Source organism: Seriola aureovittata, chromosome 5, assembly GCF_021018895.1.
Source record: "Seriola aureovittata isolate HTS-2021-v1 ecotype China chromosome 5, ASM2101889v1, whole genome shotgun sequence".
In the NCBI taxonomy this organism is placed as follows: Eukaryota; Metazoa; Chordata; class Actinopteri; order Carangiformes; family Carangidae; genus Seriola; species Seriola aureovittata.
The window spans coordinates 22,604,125-22,623,100 of NC_079368.1; the positions used below are offsets into that span (position 1 = coordinate 22,604,125).

The window sequence follows — 18,976 nt, forward strand, 5'->3', positions numbered from 1 at the left end:
CATTATAACCTCAGTGAAGGTGTGAATGTGAGTGAGACAGAGAAAGAGAGAGAGACAGGGGGATACCTGACTCACTCTCCATCAGCCAAACCTGGAACAATGACTTCCCTGTTTGATTCCTCCCCTTCCACCTGCCCGCCCTCATGGTTCGTCCCAACATGATCTGTTGTAACCAAAAGGACAGAACAACGGACGAACAAGAGAGGGAGGATAAAAACAACAACCAGCCTGCATGCTTTCAAGTTCTCAGTTGCTTGTTTTAATGAGTTTCGAAATCCCCTCCTACAACATAGGACTTTACATTAAGCACAGACAACAGAAGGGGATGGCATTTATTGCACGAGATCCATCATAAAGAGCCACACACACACACACACACACACGTACACACACACAGCCTTGGATTAGATTGATTTTCTATAGCAATAATATTTTCTCTTGGCTATCCGGCAGTGGTTCTGGCCAAACAGAAAAATAATTTTTAAACAAAGGGGAACATTATTTCAGCAATAAGGAAATATAATCCATCAGTATTTTCAATACAATCATTACATATAGATTATGACTGTTTTCACATCACTGGTGATGACACGAGGAAAAATATTTGTTATTATGAAAACTATATGACTGAGCCACAGAAATCTTAAATTTCAGCTAAGATGAATAAAGAGTTTTATAGGTCGCTCATAAATTAGGATATTTCTCAAGAAGCATTTACCAACAAAGACAACAGCAAAAGGCACATGAGTGAGAGGTAAAAACAAACCCTGAATGAAACATGGCACCAGAACAGAACACCACAGGAAATGGATTTGAACAGACTGTGATTCCCAGTCTTTTTGGTGGGTGGCCCCTTTATAGGAAATGAAGCATTGCCTCCTTGCACAACCCCTCATCGCAGGTTAAAAATTATGTCTATGAATTGTGAGAGGTTCCACCCCAAGAGCGATTTCCTGAAAGAATGAGCATAAATATGTATAGTAGAAGAATACATTTCTTCTTTCCTTTCCAATTAATTATCTCACAATGTATGTCGATAGGAAGAATCACAGAGTCTGAAAACTGTCTCTAATGTAAACAGAAGACAAATAACCATCCTGTTGTGGGTACCTGGCGTTAGGATTTAACCTGATGAACTCAACACTTCCACTGAAGGGAGAAGAGATGTTGGAGGTTACTTAGTGTATGACTCAGGTTTGTTGGGTCATTTCGACTCACAGTGAAATACAGCAATAAAATATTTTCCTCACATCTTAAAAACATCTTTACACCTGATTACAGGAAAAACAAGTGGCACAAGTTAACAGCAAATAGTCTCTCTAGCATCTAGATATTCATAATTCAACTTTCAATAAATATAATCATAAAGCATGTCACAATATGAATCTTAATAATATTTGCTCTTCTCTGATTCTCATTAGACTTCTAGAGATGTTTTCACTCTGAACACATTTTCATAGTATAACTGGTTTGGCATTTGGCACAGGAATAAAATACATTATATTTTTACAATAAAACCATAATGCTGGTAATAAACTAAAATAGAATCTACACTGTATAAAAATAATTGGCATATTATAAATGTAAAATCATTCTCTTAAAGGCTTGGTTATGGAAGTTACTGCAGTTTATGTGACTGTAAACTGCAACCAGCTGCATTCTGGGTCCTCTGGGTTTAAAACCATAATAGGCACAAGAGGAGACAGAGAGCAACACAAACTGAGGAAAATCCAGTATGACACCTGCACACCTGCAGTAAACATCAGTAAAACAGCTGTGATGATGAGAAATAACGTTCTTCCCTGGAGGAGGTTATTTTACAAAGCAGGTTCATAAAGACGGTGAAATATCTGCAAAATGTTATTAATAAGCAGTCATGAAGGAATCATATTAATGACCTTAATATTCAAGTTTTGTTTCATATTTAGAAATTGATGATGTATCTCTAGGATGAAGCATTTTTTTTTCAGTTATTTGGCTGACTTTATAAACCCACTTAGTGAAGTTGACCCTTGGTCCTGTCAGGTGTCTCGATGCTGAGCATCAAAGCTCTGCATACACTCCAGCTGATGTTAGCGACACTGAGCCTCTATCAGGGCTTTCTTTCTTCTCTGCAGGCCCCGTCTTTAACCTCCTGGTTAGCATAAGACACCGATCTAAGCCTCCAACCCTCAAGAGCTGGTTTATGATACTGAAGAGGTCTGCTAAACTCGGATCTGTGTCTGATGCCTGGGAAGCAGGAGGCCGTCACCTTTTCTGTACGTCCAGCAGCTCAGTCTGTCTTCCAGACCACATTCAGGACTTTCACCACCTCCTCATAGATGATGAAAACTATGGCCACATCCAGACACACACGGCCCAGGCGAGGAACTGTCCCCTTATAGAAACTACAGACGAATAGAGACAGAGAGAGGTGGACATAAGATATCAGTGCTCAGCAAAAAGGCACATTTATTGATGGGTGACACTGTTAAAATTCTGATGAACATTTTCCAACATCATTAAGCTAAAATAAAAGGGTCCTTCCAGAATTTCGTCCACTGAAGAAACCACGTTTTTGTCTAAAAAGACCTCTGACAAAGAAAGAGATAAGGCCAGAGCACAAGCAGGATTTGGTTTGAGAATCTGGTGTGTGCTAGTGCGACATCTAGTGGCAGTGACGATTGTTTCCAGAACCTAAATACTGTATGTTTGATGCAAAGGATGAACTGAGTATTACAGCATAACTTGCAGGCCGAGAAAGCAATGAAGGCTTGTTGTGATCAATGGATTAAAGGTACAAGCATGCTGCAACACCAAAACCAAACAAAGTGGAGGCGTACTCACGCTGCCAAGCCCTCATATCTCAGGATCTTCACAGCACAGTCTAGCGTGCTTTTATATTTATGTGCTTCCAGACCCTTGGGAAAGAAAAGGAAAGGAAAGACTTCAGTAATTGGCAACAACTTCAGATCTAATTAAGGAGGAAATGCTAACAGTTAACATGTGCTTTTTAACAGTTTTCATATTATGTACCTGCATCCGAGTCTTGATGACATCTAGTGGTGTGTTTCCAAATACACTGGCTGCTCCTGCTATGGCCCCAAAGGCTCCAGTCACCAAGGGATTAATAGCTTTGTCGGGGTTATCACCTGGAGAAGAGACATAACATAAGAGTCAGTAAAGGTGAGTAGTCGGTTTATGCTTCAGTGTAAAATCAGTCCTCGTCTTGAACTACTGAACTGGGCAGGTACCTGGTAAAACCCTGATCTGCCAACACTTGGGACCAATAGATGTGTTCCAGTTCCTTGCTATACTAACACCATACATTGTGGACTTATGCGATTATACCGCATCCTTATTCTTATTGTAATAACAAACAAATGCATACAGTACATGTCCTCGTGCACACTGACCTTTATACCAGTTCTTGAGAGAGGTCATCACATAGAAGCGAATAGCCTGGTTGGAGCCTTGTTTAAGGACCGTGGCAGTGAGACCTTGGTACGTCCCCCTCAATCCTGTCCAGGCAAAAGAATTCATCAGGCTTTTGTCAATTAACCTCCTAAGACCCGAACTCTTGCATGGCGTGCATTTTTAATTTCTCTTTGCTATTTAGGCTGATTGGGACCTGAGAAAAATGATGTCCACATATGAGGACATTAGTTTTAAATTTCGATTACTGAGTGGCAGTATAATATCCTCATATGTGGTCACCAGGCCCTTGTTGAGAAAAAGTTAGTATTGTGGTCTAGAGAACCCAAAATGTGAGGTCCACATATGTGGACGCCAGGTCCTAGGAGGTTAAAGGAAACAACACTATGGACTGTGCAGAACATGTAACACAACATTTTCAGCTGCACTACCCTGTCTGACCAGTAGATGTCAGGTGAATTGCATGCATTGAAGCTGCTCTTTACCTTGTGCTCTGATGATCTCTCTGACTCCGTGGAAGAAACCCTTGTATTTGGGGTTTGCTGAAGTCTGGTCATGAATGAATTTAACCTTGAGAGATAAAAAAGAAGGAAAAAAAAGGCACAAGGTGATCATCATCCTAAACAGAAAATCAGACTATTACAGAGAAGGGAGACACTTAAGATGGTGAAAACAGCACAAATGTGTAGTCTGGCTGTTTCTGCTCTTTTCAATGAAACTGAGTTCAGGGAATATGCAGGATCCACTACCGATAAAGGCAGTAGCATGAAGTCTTTGCTCTCAATTCCAAACTGATATGCTTTAATCAGTCTAATTCTGAAGATTATAAAATGAGAAGAGTGCGTTTATAGGAAAAATACTTCTGATTTATTCTGTGTAGAGGCTTATTATTGTAATGTCTTGAAAATTGTATAAAAAAAACAGTTGTTACAGATGTTACAAGTCAGGTATGGAAAAACAAAACTTTATGTCTTCGGTGCATAATACGTGATCGTCCAGAAGTGAGAAGAAACACATCAAATCAGATATCTGACCACAGATCAGTGAGTAACATACCTTGACGGTTTCCATGGGACAGACCACCAAAACAGCTTCCATCACTCCAGCTCCGAGTCCACACAGCAGGCCTCTGGTGCTGTCCAGTCGGCCAGACTCATCCTTTGCACGGTTACTGAGGAACTCAAACACGCCGAACCTGAGGGGGAGATTAGAGTCAGCATGGAACTGCAGGAAAAGTCATGACAGGAGCATCTGGAACTGAAGCAAACTGAGCGAATAACAATGATTCTTGTAAACAGACATTTGATAACTAGAGTGGAGCAAACCTTTGAAAATACACCATAAATTTAAGACTTTTACACTTTTCTTCCTTTAAGGCCGAAATATTAAACGTCTCTCCAACTGAAATAATGATGTTTTAATCATTGAAAACTATATTTAATTTAATGTGTGTTTAATATAAAAGTAAACAAATAAAGTAAAAACAAATAGATGCTGATATTCCAGGGACATAAAATGAGGTTCTCTGTATTAAGACATTATCATTACACCTTTAGCATATGAAAAAAGGCCACATGTCGCAAGATAATTACGCTGTCCCTGCAGCAGAAAACATAAAACTAGTTTCCTCTCCATGTCTTGCTGAGTACAAATAAAAGCAGAACCACAGATGCTCCTCAAGGCAAAAAAAAAAAAAAAAACTTGCTTCTATCTCAGATTTTTAGTGGAGACAAACTGCTGAAAGTGCAGAATGTGCTTAAGGCTTTTACTTTATTGTCCTTCCTCTTTCCTCATTATAGATGCACCAATAATCGTGCAGTGTCTCAGTAACCGGAAAGTGACCAGCAACAGCTGCCATGGAAGCCAGCCCAGAGAGAGAGAGAGAGAGAGAGAGAGAGAGAGAGAGAGAGAGAGAGGTGTGTGCTGCTTTATGTATCTCTTTAATCAGAAAATGTTGTGCCAGCGAGTCCTTGCAAGAAAGGTTATTTATAGATGGAATTGAATTGTGGTGGAGGCAGGACGCTGCCCGGTACATTTAGAAAAAAAAGGGGCGGGGGAGGACAGACGCTTGTTCTTGATGAATGCTTTGTCTCCTCACGGGCTGCTTGAACCGTTTACCTGCCATCGCCACAGGTTTTGGACAGAACTGAACAGAATTCATCTCTTATACTCGGCTCATGTGATGTTGGTTTTCCTCTCCATCTGCCTTTCATTGAAAGATTTTCCACCCCTCATTAACCTTGCACATCTGTTCCTCTGTCTCCCTCCTCACACAGATTTAGTTTGTTTTGAAAGACAGGCGCCTCCCAATTAACTGACTCCCACTGTCGAGCAGGAACAAACAACACATAAAAATAAATCAATTCGTGTGTGTCTTTATGCACACCTCTCGATGACTACAAACAGATTTTTAGCTTTGGAGAAAATAAAGACTAAAAAGCGTGAGCTTCCCTACAGCATGCTTAGACTGCACGGAGACGGCAGTTCACTTACTGACTAACCTTGTGAAACAAATGCTATTCATTAAAAGCTGCTGGAGAGATATATGCACCGTCAGGCCTGCTCCTTTTCCAATTTACTCTCCATATTCTCCCAATCCATTTAACAAGCGAACTACTAAACTTTACAGTTAGAATATCGCCCGTCATGTTTTGGCTGACAGTCCACAGTCAGAGATGAGTCACTCTGGACAGCGGAGTGCTCCCCAATCTTCATTAGTGGGTCTTTCTACAAGGTCAGCCCTGCTGATGAGAAGAGGAGGTGAAGGAGAAACGGAAAGAGTGGACTGGGTGGGAAGGAAGAGAGACACAAAGGAGCCTGGGAAGGCAGGAGAGAGGGATGTAGATATGGATGAGGGGGTTGAGGGGAGGAAAAGGTCAAAGGCTCTCCTGTCTGTCCCTCTTATACCTCCATGACAACACTGCAGCAGATTGTACGGCGCATGGTGGTGCACAGGCAATCAGTTAATGGGACAGGAGAGGAAGAGGGCTGAAGAGGCAGAGGAGCGATGGGGGAAGGGGAAAGCAGATAGAAAAGATAGGAGGAAAGGAACGGATCGAACAAACGACTCAGGGGAAGTGGTGGTCAATGGAAACGTGCCAAGGTATTCTCCATTGATCAAAACTAACTGTTCCAATCTTAACAGTGATCAAACTCTCTATCATGTTTCATTACCTGTTCATTTTCTGCTATATTCCCCAAGTGCGTGGTTTCCAACACTGGGTTTAGGGAACCCGTCATAGGATCACACATGATTAACATCATGGAAAAGCAGAAAAAACACATTTCTTCTCTGCAAAGCCATGTATATTTTTTCTAATTTGCCTCTAATCTTTGCACTTTTAAAATAAAATAAAATAAGGGGAAACCTTTTTGGTTGAACAGGTCATAACCCATAGACAGCATGTAAACTGTGATGATGACTGGCAAGTAGACATAGCTTTGTTTCAAGGGGACACGAGCTGAAATGGTTGGGAACCACCAGCCTAAATAACTCAATCTAAATGTATATACCCCACAGACAGTAGATTATATTCATTCTTCCATTCAACACAACCACTACATGAGCAGAAAGAGGACGTGGCTTAAATCTCTACACTCCTCCATGTCCATATTTCCTAAGATAAAATTCCTTAGAGCAGAAACAAAACCACTTAGACTTTGGAAAGGGTGCTGAAGGCTGACTGACACACTCATAAAGTATGTGCAAACACACACATACACACCCACACAATCACACAAACACTGTACATAAACCGTTACACACCCCGTATCAACACAAGTCTCCCTCTCTGTACCCCTATTGAGACCCTGCCTGAGTTTGAGTGGCATGTTTGCTCCGGATGGCTGGGCCTGTCTCTCCATCGTACAGACAGGCTCTACCCTCCAGCATAACACACACACACACACACACACACACACACACACACACACACACACACACAAACACACAGAGAGAGACAGAGAGAGAGAGAGAGAGAGAGAGAGGGAGAAAAAGAAAGAAAGAAAGAGAGGGAAGGAAGGAAGGAAGGAATGAAAGAATGAGAAGGAGAACAAAAACAGTGACAATAAAAGTGCCTGACTTCGTTCTGTGCAATTTGTGTGTGTGTGCGTGTGTGTGTGTGTGTGTGTGTGTGTGTGCACGCGCGTGCGTGAATGCATGTGCATGTGCGTGTGTGTGTGCAACTTGCACACTTGTCTGAAAATAAATGTCATTTCTGTGAAAGAATAACATAATTATACTGGAGGCTAGTGTGGCATTTATGCCTTGCATTGTGGGTAATGGACTAGAATAATTGGAGTGTGTGAGTTACTGTTTCCAGGTAGATGATCACAATGGCTTAGCTAAAAGTGTTCATTTTATTCCAACCTTTACTGCACACATATACACTTTTATACACTTTTATTATTATTAGAATATGAACATAAGATATAAAAATATTGGGAAATGTAAAGAGGCAAAAGATTAAAAGCAAATAAAGTAATAAAGCACCAACACATCAACACATATTTATTTGGGGTGGTTGCATAATAACACACTATTTAAATGATGAACAGAAGGACCTTGTGTAAAGTTTATGAGTGTGTCTGTGCACAGTGTGCGTTAGCTGTGCTGCTACTATTTTTAAAGGTCGAGCAATACAGATAGATATAAGACTATAAAAGTTATCGGTTAGAGAGAAATACTTAGAGGCCGCCCAGAAAAAACAGTAACTGGACCAGTGTAAAGAAGAGTTGTGTGGTTTTACTTTGTGCACTTTCTGTAGTCATTTCTAATTTTACTAATTGGGAGAAATCAAGTCTGAAGTCATCTAGTCTTTTAATAAATCACATGCATCAGTGAAACAAGTTCTGCAATCAGTGTCTCTCCAAGTACCCTTAAGATTAGCTGCTTTCTGTCTCTATAGGTAGAAGTTTATATCGCAGTTTTGAACTGTACTTGTTACTTACCGGACGGCAGATTTGGGTATGGAGCCATACAGCAGTGAGCTGAGTCCTCTGTACAGTCCTCTGACACCATGACTCTGTACCGTCTGTTTCACACAGTCACCTGGAGGAGCACACACACACACACACACACATTACAAAATGTCCAAAATGACTGAATACTAGATTTGTATTATTGTTCGATTGAGTATTTAGCAGTTTTCATATTCAGTGAATAACTGTAAAAAATAAATCCTCTGGTACATCCTCTAAACAGCGAAATGAACGTAGTGCAACAGTGTTTTTATTCTTGATTCAATTATTTATTTTGCCCTGTGTCATTCGGTATTGAATCAAAGGCAACACAATGCGAGTGTATGTCACTCTACTCAATCATGACATGGGTAAACTGAACCACAGGCTGATTCTTCCACAACTTGTGTTGTGTTGTGTATGTTTTTCTTTGGCTTCTGGCTCTTGGAGACGTCAGTCCATGTTGTGCTAGCTAGTCAAACGCACAACTGCGCAAGCAAAGCAACAGCTGTCTCGAGCGCTCATTACCGTGGTCTCCGATCCTCAGAGCTCCAGCCAACATTAACAGATCCTGTGTGTGTGTGTGGTGTGTGTGTGTGTGTGTGTGTGTGTGTGTGTGTGCGTGTGTGTGTGCGTGTGTGCTAGTATGCATGGATGATGAATGTGTATGTGTGCATTGGTCTGTTCTAAGTCATATAAACAAGCACAGTGACAGCCTGCCAGAATCCCTGATGTACCTAGGGATGATGGGTAATGAGATAATGAGCTCCTGAGAGAGGCAGAGACAAGATGAATAGATAGATAGATAGATAGATAGATAGATAGATAGATAGATAGATAGATAGATAGATAGATAGATAGATAGATAGATAGATAGATAGATAGATAGAATGATTGAATGGCTGGCATTATGGCATTATCAGCTCTATACATTGGCAAACTAAAGGAAAACTATTGAAAATGTCACCCATGTCATACTCACCTATTCCTCTGTATTTAGGTGGATTGGCCTTCTCATCCAGCTGTAACTGGGTCTTGACATACTCTGTGGGGAAGGTGATGCAGATCTCTATACCACCTGCAAGTCCACCTGCGAAACACAGGAAGCCAGAGCAGATGGTTTTTAATATCAACAACATAAAGAACAGGCATAAATGAAACCGGAATCGATTAAGAAGTAAGCACAGAGGACGGTCATCTTTGCTGACATAAACTTAGCATACCAGGTCAGCCTGGCTGCAGGCGCACCGAGCCCATTCCCCGTCCCCCTTATGAATTACAAGGAGATGCCATTACATCATGGATCATTACAGTGACTCCACAAATGGCTTTCCCTCCATAAACATTAAAAGCACTGCTGCTGTGTGAGGAAGAGTAACGAGCTGGGCAAAGATGAATCAACTGCCACAGCTAAACTCCACAGTGACTGTGCTGTCTGAGGAACAAGGAGAGAGTCGACACACGAAAAGGCTGTGAGAGGAAATGTTGCTGCCCCTTAGATGTTGGACTAGTTTCTGCACACAGTTCTGCCACAGTTGATGAGTTTGAGTCGATAAGGACACAAGCGTCCTAAAGCGAAGCTAATGCAAAACACCGAAGAGTCACGAGGGAAGGGGGGGGGGGGGATGGAGCAAGGGCTGACATTAATTAAATTATCTGTTCAGCCTGCAGGGAGGGGCTCCATTACCCTGGCCAAGACCCTCCATTAACTCAATGACACAGACACACACAAGCATACTGTGCAAGAAAGACACACACACACACACACACACACACACACACACACACACACACACACACACACACACACACACACACATCATGTCACATGTTCACACACAAAAATCTAAAAGAATTCTTCTGGTTAACTATGAGGAACATTTTACTGTACATGTGTCTTAGTGCCAACTCAGGGAACCTGAAGCCAATTACCACAACAAACTGGTGAATGGGAAGTGAAAAACTGAAATATCTGAAATAGCAAAGATTTACTCAAGAAAAACGTCCTCAGATGCTCAGACGCTTTTATGCAAGAGAGCTTCCCATAAAATCACGTTTTCTTAAAATAAAGGAATGAGGTTATTTTATCAGTTTCTCTTTCAAATCAACTGCTTTTTTCTAAAACTGTCATTTTTATTATAGTGAAATAGTGCAGAAATCTCCCCACCCTTGTTACTTGTTTCAGTGAGTCATCTCTATAAAATTCTGCACTGAGGACACAGGTAGAATTTTTCTTTTGTTTAAAGAAAAAGTCTTGACAGCTCAGTATGACACTAAGTAGCTGTTGCTAGTATATTTTTCGAGTCTCGTGTCAGTATTCCACTCATCAACATACAGAAATGTTATTTAGCTCTGCAGTGTAGACACCTCACCCTCATGCCATCATGACTTTTATCGCCATGGCACCTAGCAGCATCGCCTCTGCTTAAGATAAAAACATATATTTAACTCACGGCATGCAGGGGAGGGCTATAAGTGGATGGGATTGCAACACAAACTAAATACCAAAGGTTTCCATTCACACTCATCTTCTTGATATTAGGTCTTAGCCCTTTTTTGCATGACCCACACCTCACCAGTCTAAACAGCCTCTGACTGGTCTGCTTCATTCATCTGCTTTATCTCCTCGTCTGTGAGCTCAGCTGATTTAATGAGGGAAATCAATAAAGGACAAAGAGCTTTTAATATTCTCATTTGTCATCTCAAAAATTTTAATATTTAATTTTTGTGATTCACATCGTTGACAATAAATGTGCCATAGCATTAGATGTAAATACATGAGAACATATATTTCCTGAAAATTATATCATACGTTATTTTGGTTTACCTTGATGTTACACCACTATCTATTTATTCAACACAATTTCACATTGTAACATGTGAATTGGAGCATTTCAGTTAATATCAGCGCATCAATAGTCAGATAATTGTGTGACGATTGGAATAATCATAATTTAGTGCTTACAAACCCATCATTTATTATACCTGGATTCACCTAATCACCACTATTCATAATAATTGTGAGCACCACTCAGCTGAATCGTGACATTCACGTGATCTCGCACACACAATCTGTAACACACACACATATGAACTTTAATCACCAGGCCACTGCACTGTAATTCCTCTAATCCTGGGAGAATAGCAAGTAAATGTTGACCTGCTGAGACGTAACAGAAATCACATGCTCCATTCCAGCCGCGCCCTGATCCAGGATCAGTGGGTCAGTGTGTCTTGGAAAAAGAGAAACAATAAACTTCATTCATCAGTTTTCAGCCAAGACAGAGTTGCACGTGAAAACCAACCAGCAATCACTCAACGACAGCGACTCAGCAACAGATACAAATACATGATCAATCCTCATCAGACACACTGCGTCTGTGGAGAAGCAGCTACTTTGTTTTCTAGTCCATTTTGCAGACTGCATCCAACACACACACATATTTATACACACACTTTTACAGAAGACACCCTAAATGACTCCTGTGTAGCTGCCAAACGGGGGTTACGTGAGAGAAATGGCCATTAATCTTTATCTTCACAGGCCCGCTCTCCTCTCCCGTTCTTCATTTTCCTGCCAGCAGCACCGTCCTCTCTCCTCACCCCCCTCCAAACACTCTTCTCCGCACTGTGTCATAAAATCAATGCATCCACATGGATCTCTGACACTTAATATTACACCAAAAGAAATGGAAATGGCATTGGAGTGATACTAGAGCCCAGAGGCGGTGAAAAGCAGCGTAGCGCCTGCTTCTACTGACTATTAAAAACTTGAATCTTCCGCAAACTAGGCGGCAGTTACATAAATCAGACACATACTGACTAAGTCGATGTACTGTGTGAAGGTAATGCTCACTCTCTTGCCAGACAAGGTAAATTTATAACTTAATCAACACCCTTCAAAATCCACAGCTGGGCTCCTGCTCATGTAGCTGCCACATACTGGCTGGACAAAAGTATGTGGACACCTGAAAACTACATCCATATGTGATGATAGAGCATCTTATTCCAGAGGTGTAACAGTTGTCACAGCCTCCACTCCTCTGGAAAGGCTTCCTACAATGTTTTGGACCTTCGCTGCAGGGCTTTGCTCCCATTCAGGCACAGGAGATTTTGTGTCGTTGAGGCCTGAGTGACGGTTTGTATTTAAATTCATTCCAACACTGTTCACTTCGGTTTTTGCTTCTTTATGGGCCTCACTTTGTGCACAGGGGCCTTTTTCCAAACTGCTACCCCAAGGTTGGAACTACACTGTCTAGAATATGAGGGATATAACACCCTGAATTGGGAGTAAGGGGTCTAACGAATACCATAAAAAGTAGCCCCTGAGCAATATGTGGATAAGGGTCTTCACTGGGGTTGCAATTAACAAATATTTTCACAAATGATTAGTCTGCTGATTATTTTCTAATTTAGGCAATTAATCATTTGTTCTATAAGATGCCGGGAAATTATGAAAAATCTTCAACTAAAGCTGAAAGTGTACTTTATCAGAAATGCTTTGTCAGAAACCCAATCGCACAAGACAAAGGGAAGCAGAAAATCAATTGAGAAGGTGAAATTTGTTTTGCATTTGGGCTTGAAAAATGCGTTAAACTATAATAAATCAGCTCTCGTATCCACATGCTTTTGAACACGTGTATAGAATGCAGTATATATGCGCACATTCACATCACACACACACACACACATCCATGAATGCAAGATGCACACAAACAAATTGACTGTCACTTTTTTTCTTTTTTCTTTTGCAGTACAGCGAGGCCCAGAGGAAGCCGGGTGAACAGGCAGCCAGCTGACAGGGAGGGACAGTTTCTGAAGTCCTGTCCTGCCTCCTTCAGTGACTCTAATGAGTACCCAACACATCTGGTCGACTCAGAAACTTTATTTTTCGAAGGACAACCTGACAATCTAACATGGCCTCTGAATGTGGCAGGTTCTAAACATATCTGAATCTCCATTTCCTTCGTAATAACCAGTTTTGACTTCGCTTTGGCCTGCTGCCTTGTGAGTTGCTGTGGATCTTCTAAAGCACTGAAACCTGAAATTCAACTTCACTGAGTTCAATTCAAACAATAAAACTCACACAAAACAGTCAACAATGTGTATCTATACGAGTGTTTGTGCATGTGCCAGCAAATTAAGCAGATTTGCAAGAGATTCTATTTATTATTTATCCAGATGTTCCTCCTTTAGATTATTATCCCTCACTTTAAACTCTCTGAAGTGTAAGGGAAAGATGTTATTATGTCCATATCTCTAGTCCAAATGGAGAACATAGCCAGAGGACTGATGTACTTCAAACATGAGGTGTCCTATTAATAGAGCCATAATATTTCTGTTTGCCTCACGCAAAACATGAAAAGAATTATTCATCTGACGTCTGGCCTTTCAGGCTTCCTCTGTCCTGAACAACACTCCCTAATGCTACACTGCTGCTTAATTACAGGAAAGATGTTGATTAATTTTACATGGAAACTGTTTTAACTGCTTCGAACCCTGCAGCATGCAGATTGTACACTGATTTACATAAACAGAACAGCTACGCACAGGTTGTTTTAACAGTGTGCCGATGCAGACGAGGCTGCCAGGCTTTTTACAGCTGAGGGATAAAACCATATTTTAAATGTACATTACTTACTTAATCTGTTAATTGATTAATTATCTTGATTTGAGGACCAGTCAGTTAACTTTAACATGTTGTTCAAGTTAATTTTATAAGAGTTTATATTGAGTCTGCTTTCTGATTTTGTCCAAGTTACGTTGTTGTTAAGTTACCCCCTGACTCTGCAGTTCCTCTCAGCTCTACAGAGCATTTTAGCTTCTTTCAGCTCATTGTTCGGTTTGCCAACTTTACTGTTTTGGTTCAGTCTCTCTTCAGCACGGTTTCCAGATGCTGAAAGCAGCTGTTTTTAGTGAAAAAGCTGTAAAAACAAAACCCTCCATACACAAGCTTCTCAGTACTAAATAGTGGCTGCAGTGGAACATTTAGCAGCTAAAGAGCCAGAAATTTGCCTCAGGAGAAAAGAAAACAGGTTTTCAAGCTCTTTAAAAGATCGTTGTTGGGCAACAATCTTTCATGTCTTAAGACTATTAATTACTTGAAAATTGGTTACACATTAAAAAAAATATAGCAACTACATGTTCACTCTGATTGATTTTCCCAACCAAGTTTTAACTCTCTGAAAGTTAATTTCTACACAATAGTGACATGAATTAAACTCAGTGGTTGACAGAACATCAATCAAAAAACTTTAGTCTTGATTAAGAAAATTGAAAGCCGAAGGTTCAGTATATTGATTTGTAATTAATGAGATAAAACCTGCAAATGCAACAATGAAAAAAGACCAAAAATAAAATATTAAGCTGACCATCATAAAGGCCTGCTGTATTTTAGATGTCAGCTAATTCCTACATCACTGCTTGTTTGTGTGTCAATGGCTGCTTTATAGCAACATCTAGCTGAAAAGCTGTTACAGCGGGGGCGGCTGGGGGTTGAACAGAGGAGTGGACTGTGATTTATTATCTCGCCTCCTGGTACTCTGGGTCTGCAAGCAGTGGAAACAGTGTATGGGAGCGGACTGTGTGCGTCGCCTGTGACGTTAGGAAACGGGGGGGTAAGCCATAGTTTGACGAGCCCTCTGAGCCTTAGAGGAGACAGCCACTCACGAAACCTAACTGGCCGCCCCCAGGCTGGAAAGAGAGGGAGAAAAATGAAAAGAGAGCAAGAAAAGTGGCAAAAAACAAGGCTGTCTCCGTGGAAAACCCACTCTATCATGAAATTGAGATTTAAAAAAAAAAAAAAAAAAGGAACTTTATCTCTGTCCACTCCTCTGCTGCTCTGACTCGACTCTCTCCTGAGCAGAAGGCTTACAAATGAAAGCCACAGCAGTGTATGAATGCACAACGGCCAGAAAATCAGGACCAGAGACCCATTTAGACCGCTGTCTCACCCTCAGGCCTCACAGAGATAAAACACTTCCTTCCTTCCCTCAGTCATTACCAGTGGCTGCTGAGAGAAGACTTGAACTAACCAATGGCAGCAGAAAGAGCACAGGCCTCTAAAAGCTTTGGAAATGTGCAATGTACACCCCTCCTCCCCAACCACTGTCTATGTGGGGTCTTTAATCCATTAAGCTATGACCTTCTACTTCTTGCTTTGTCTACTTACAGCCTTCAGGCTTGTACAAGTGCCTCGCTCTCTCCGCGTTCACATACTATTAACCATAACAGATAACTCTTAAGTAGCATTAGCACGTCAGAACACCAGATGAGGTGTCAACCGTGTTTATTTATGCCATAGCTAAGTGAGAAGAATTTGTATCCAGACGGTGTAAACCATCAGCTGTGGTTTTTAATGGACAATATCTCGGGTCAGATTCAAAGAGGCAGTTTATCTGCCGCTGAGTCATCCCAGTGATGCTCTGACACACTCTCATTTCCAAACCTCTGAAAGACAAAGGGATAAATCAATGGTTTCTTGACAGCGAGGCCAGGAGGAGTCAGAGGGTGCACACAGTTGAGACAGAGAGATTGGAATCGTGCTGCTGTTGCAAAACCGGACAGACAGGCTTGAGATGAGCTGAACGTCACAGTGAGGGGAATAGGACATAATACTAGGCCACATCCAGTCAATCAGGCTGCATGGGACTGAAGGGGTGGGGGGGGGGGGGGGGGGGGGGGGGGGGCAGTGTCACCACAGCCACATTTCCACGTCTTGGCAGCTGACAGGGTGACAAGAGTCAGGAGAGTTTTTTTTTTTTTCTCCTTTTCCAGTTCCACTCACACCACAAGTTCATTAACTCTACAGTTGTTTCTATAATAATATAGTAAATTAAATACACACCTTTTGTGACATCTAGAGGAAAAATTCATTTTATTATTACAGACAAGTCATATGTAAATTTGGGGCATTCATGAAGAATATTTTCTCCCTGTTTACCTTTTATTCTTGAGCTGAAACAAATAACTGGTAATAGAACTGGTAGTAATCTAAATATTATTGACAAGCAATTTGAAGATGTTACCTTGGGCTTTGGGAACTTATAGCTTTGGGGCTTTTGGGCATTTTCATTATTCTCGGACATTTGATGCCAAAATTATCCATCAATTAATTAATCAAGAGAATAAAAGGTAGAATAACTAAAATAATGATTCGCTGCATCTCCAAAGCAGTTTGTTTGTAAACTTCCATCAAAAGGAATTCATTCAGAAGGATAAATTATTCAGCATGTAACTGTTGCCAGAGCACACGGCTGAAATCAACAGTGTGCTGCCAAAAACCAGCGTGTAGCCTTAATACAGGAGAACCTCAGAGAGCGTCTTCATCAACTGGAGCCGCTGCCTCCTGAACATCATCACACGAGGGGGTCGAAGGGTTTGAGGGAGGGGGGCACAGCAGCAAGAAAAGATGGACGGGGGTTCTGAACCTCGGCCGGGATAAAGCGATGAACCGCAGAAACGACTCAAACAAACGTGGCTGAAGACGCGTTGAACCAATCACTCAATCAACTGATAATTTGTCAGTTGAAAATACCAAACCCTTGCTGTTTACAGCGTCATAATAATCACAAAAATATATAATAATAATTTTTGGCTGCTGTTTAAACAAAGCAAATCTTTTGGCTCTGTTTATTTACAAGGGGTGTTCATCAACATTTTTGACATTATATTTGAATACATGGTTAACCCATTACTCCAATCCTAATTAATAGATTTGATCAGCAGTTAAAATGATTATCAGTTACAGCCCTAGAATGAAGCGCTGAGATGACAGAATACATTCAGACTATTTGCTGGTCACACTATCGCAGCGTCAGAAAGCAGAACCACAGATAGATTGGTCACAATCTGACAGAGAAACAGTAAAAATGGAGAAAACAAACCCACCACAAGGTTTATTTCGTAGCTGTTCAGGAGCTTTTCAGTTGCATTTTCTCACCAGCACACACCTACCCGGGCCCCGGCGGGAATGGCTCCAGATTCTGTCTCAGTGTCCCCTACATGGTTGGATGCATCACTCTGCTCTAATAACATTATGTAAAGTGCACTAGGGGTGATCTTTAGATTAGGCAGATAAAACCAGATCAGTGCAGCGGGAAAGATCTGACCATGACAGGACACAGGAAGAAAACTGTTGTCTTATCATTTGGCACAGAGCGCTCCAGACTATTTCTCTTTTACAGTATCTTCAAGGGGTCAAAGGTCAAGTTGGTTTGAGGGAAAACTGCAGGAGTTGGTGAAGAAAATAGGGTAGTGACACTGTTGTAAATACCTCGTTCCACCAGCTCATAACATTTCAGCTCCCAAAACTTAAAGTGAAACTTGTCATTTAAGATTAAAAACGTCTTTGTCGTGATCCTAGCAACAACACAAAACGACACTAAACAAAATGCAAAAAAAAAGAAAGAAACTAATACAGCGGTACAGCGACCTTATTTTTTGACTTTCAACTATTTTCACTGCAGAAAACATCAGTTACATCCACATGATCTTTCTATGCGTACTGTATGTAGGCTAAGTGAACGAATACTACAACTTCTCCTTCACTCCACGCTGAATCGGTGGTTTGCTGTTTGGTCTTTCCACCTATTTCTCCAGCAGGTTATTTAAACTGTGACACTGTAGAACACACCTCCCACTTCACTCCGATGCACAGCCTTACACTAAGTATCTGTAAACAATAACACAATTCTATTCAACTTTGGCTTCACTGTAACTCGCACAAGTAGTGACATTTTGTCCAACGCTGACACTTCGTGATGAACTTACCTGCCAGGATCGCCTTCCCCGGGTGAGTTAATTTCGCTTTCCCCGCTGGCGCCGCTGCCGCCAGACACCGCGGTCTCGGAAAAGGGCTGATAAATGTGCCTTTATGCTGCATAACTACCAGAAAAAACACTGTACAACCTGCAAGAAGCTTCCGGTCTAATGAGTTTTTATCTTCAAGAAGGTTGCTTGCAATGTTTTTTATGTTTTTTTTTTTGTTGTTATTGGACTGGAGCGCGCAACACATGGACGGCCGCCGTCTCTGATGCGCTTTCCTGGATGCAGGTGATCTGTGGTGAGACTCCGGCGGATCTCTCTTGTTGACAGTGGGCGGATACCGGGACTGTCAAGGAAGTTGGAATCTTCTATATAATCCAATAGCTGTTATTTGTAACTATGGCAACACTGTATCACGACAGTAGTGCGTAAGAGAAAAGCAAACCGGAAGCAAGGAGGGGCGAACAAACAGTCCGTATCCTGCTGCCGCGTGGAACTTAGTAGCAATTTCTCCGTAAAACCAGTTAACTTAAAACATCCACCGAGTGTGAGGTGTGGCAGCGGTCAGTGGGTGTCACACTGGGTGCTTGTGTGATAGGGGACTGGCCACTTTTGTTCCACAACAGAAGAAGGGCGGGGCGGGGCGCAGCTTTTCTCTCTCTCTCTCTCTCTCTCTCTCTCTCTCTCTCTCTCTCTCTCTCTCTCTCTCTCTCTCTCTCTCTCTCTCTCTCTCTCTCTCTCTCTCTCTCTCTCTCTCTCTCTCTCTCTCCTCTCTCTCTCTCTCTCTCTCTCTCTCTCTCTCTCTTCTCTCTCTCTCTCTTCTCTCTCTCTCTCTCTC

General features: G+C 41.5%; 1 protein-coding gene across 1 annotated transcript; it reads right to left on the bottom strand.

Moving 5' to 3' along the window:
* Positions 1–245: 245 nt before the first annotated feature.
* Positions 246–18,742, bottom strand: si:dkey-178e17.1 (tricarboxylate transport protein B, mitochondrial). The gene is made up of 9 exons (XM_056377434.1): positions 18,145–18,742; positions 9,356–9,463; positions 8,365–8,464; positions 4,471–4,609; positions 3,900–3,984; positions 3,396–3,500; positions 3,016–3,131; positions 2,827–2,900; positions 246–2,387 (listed from the first exon to the last, which is right to left on the bottom strand). The coding sequence occupies exons 1-9, from the start codon at positions 18,386–18,388 to the stop codon at positions 2,273–2,275; spliced, it is 1,086 nt and encodes a 361-aa protein (XP_056233409.1). The 5' UTR covers positions 18,389–18,742; the 3' UTR covers positions 246–2,272.
* Between the last annotated feature and the right edge of the window lie 234 nt (positions 18,743–18,976).

Bases quoted from the DNA above. Each gene is read 5' to 3' on its own strand.
- si:dkey-178e17.1 (XM_056377434.1), bottom strand. From the start codon at position 18,388: ATGTGTTGCGCGCTCCAGTCCAATAACAACAAAAAAAAAAACATAAAA. The intron at 3,132-3,395 runs GTCAGTGTGCAC...TCTCTTCTCCAG, and splicing joins TCTCAAGAACTGGTATAAAG to GTGATAACCCCGACAAAGCT. The intron at 2,388-2,826 runs GTGAGTACGCCT...ATTCGTCTGTAG, and splicing joins AGATATGAGGGCTTGGCAGC to TTTCTATAAGGGGACAGTTC.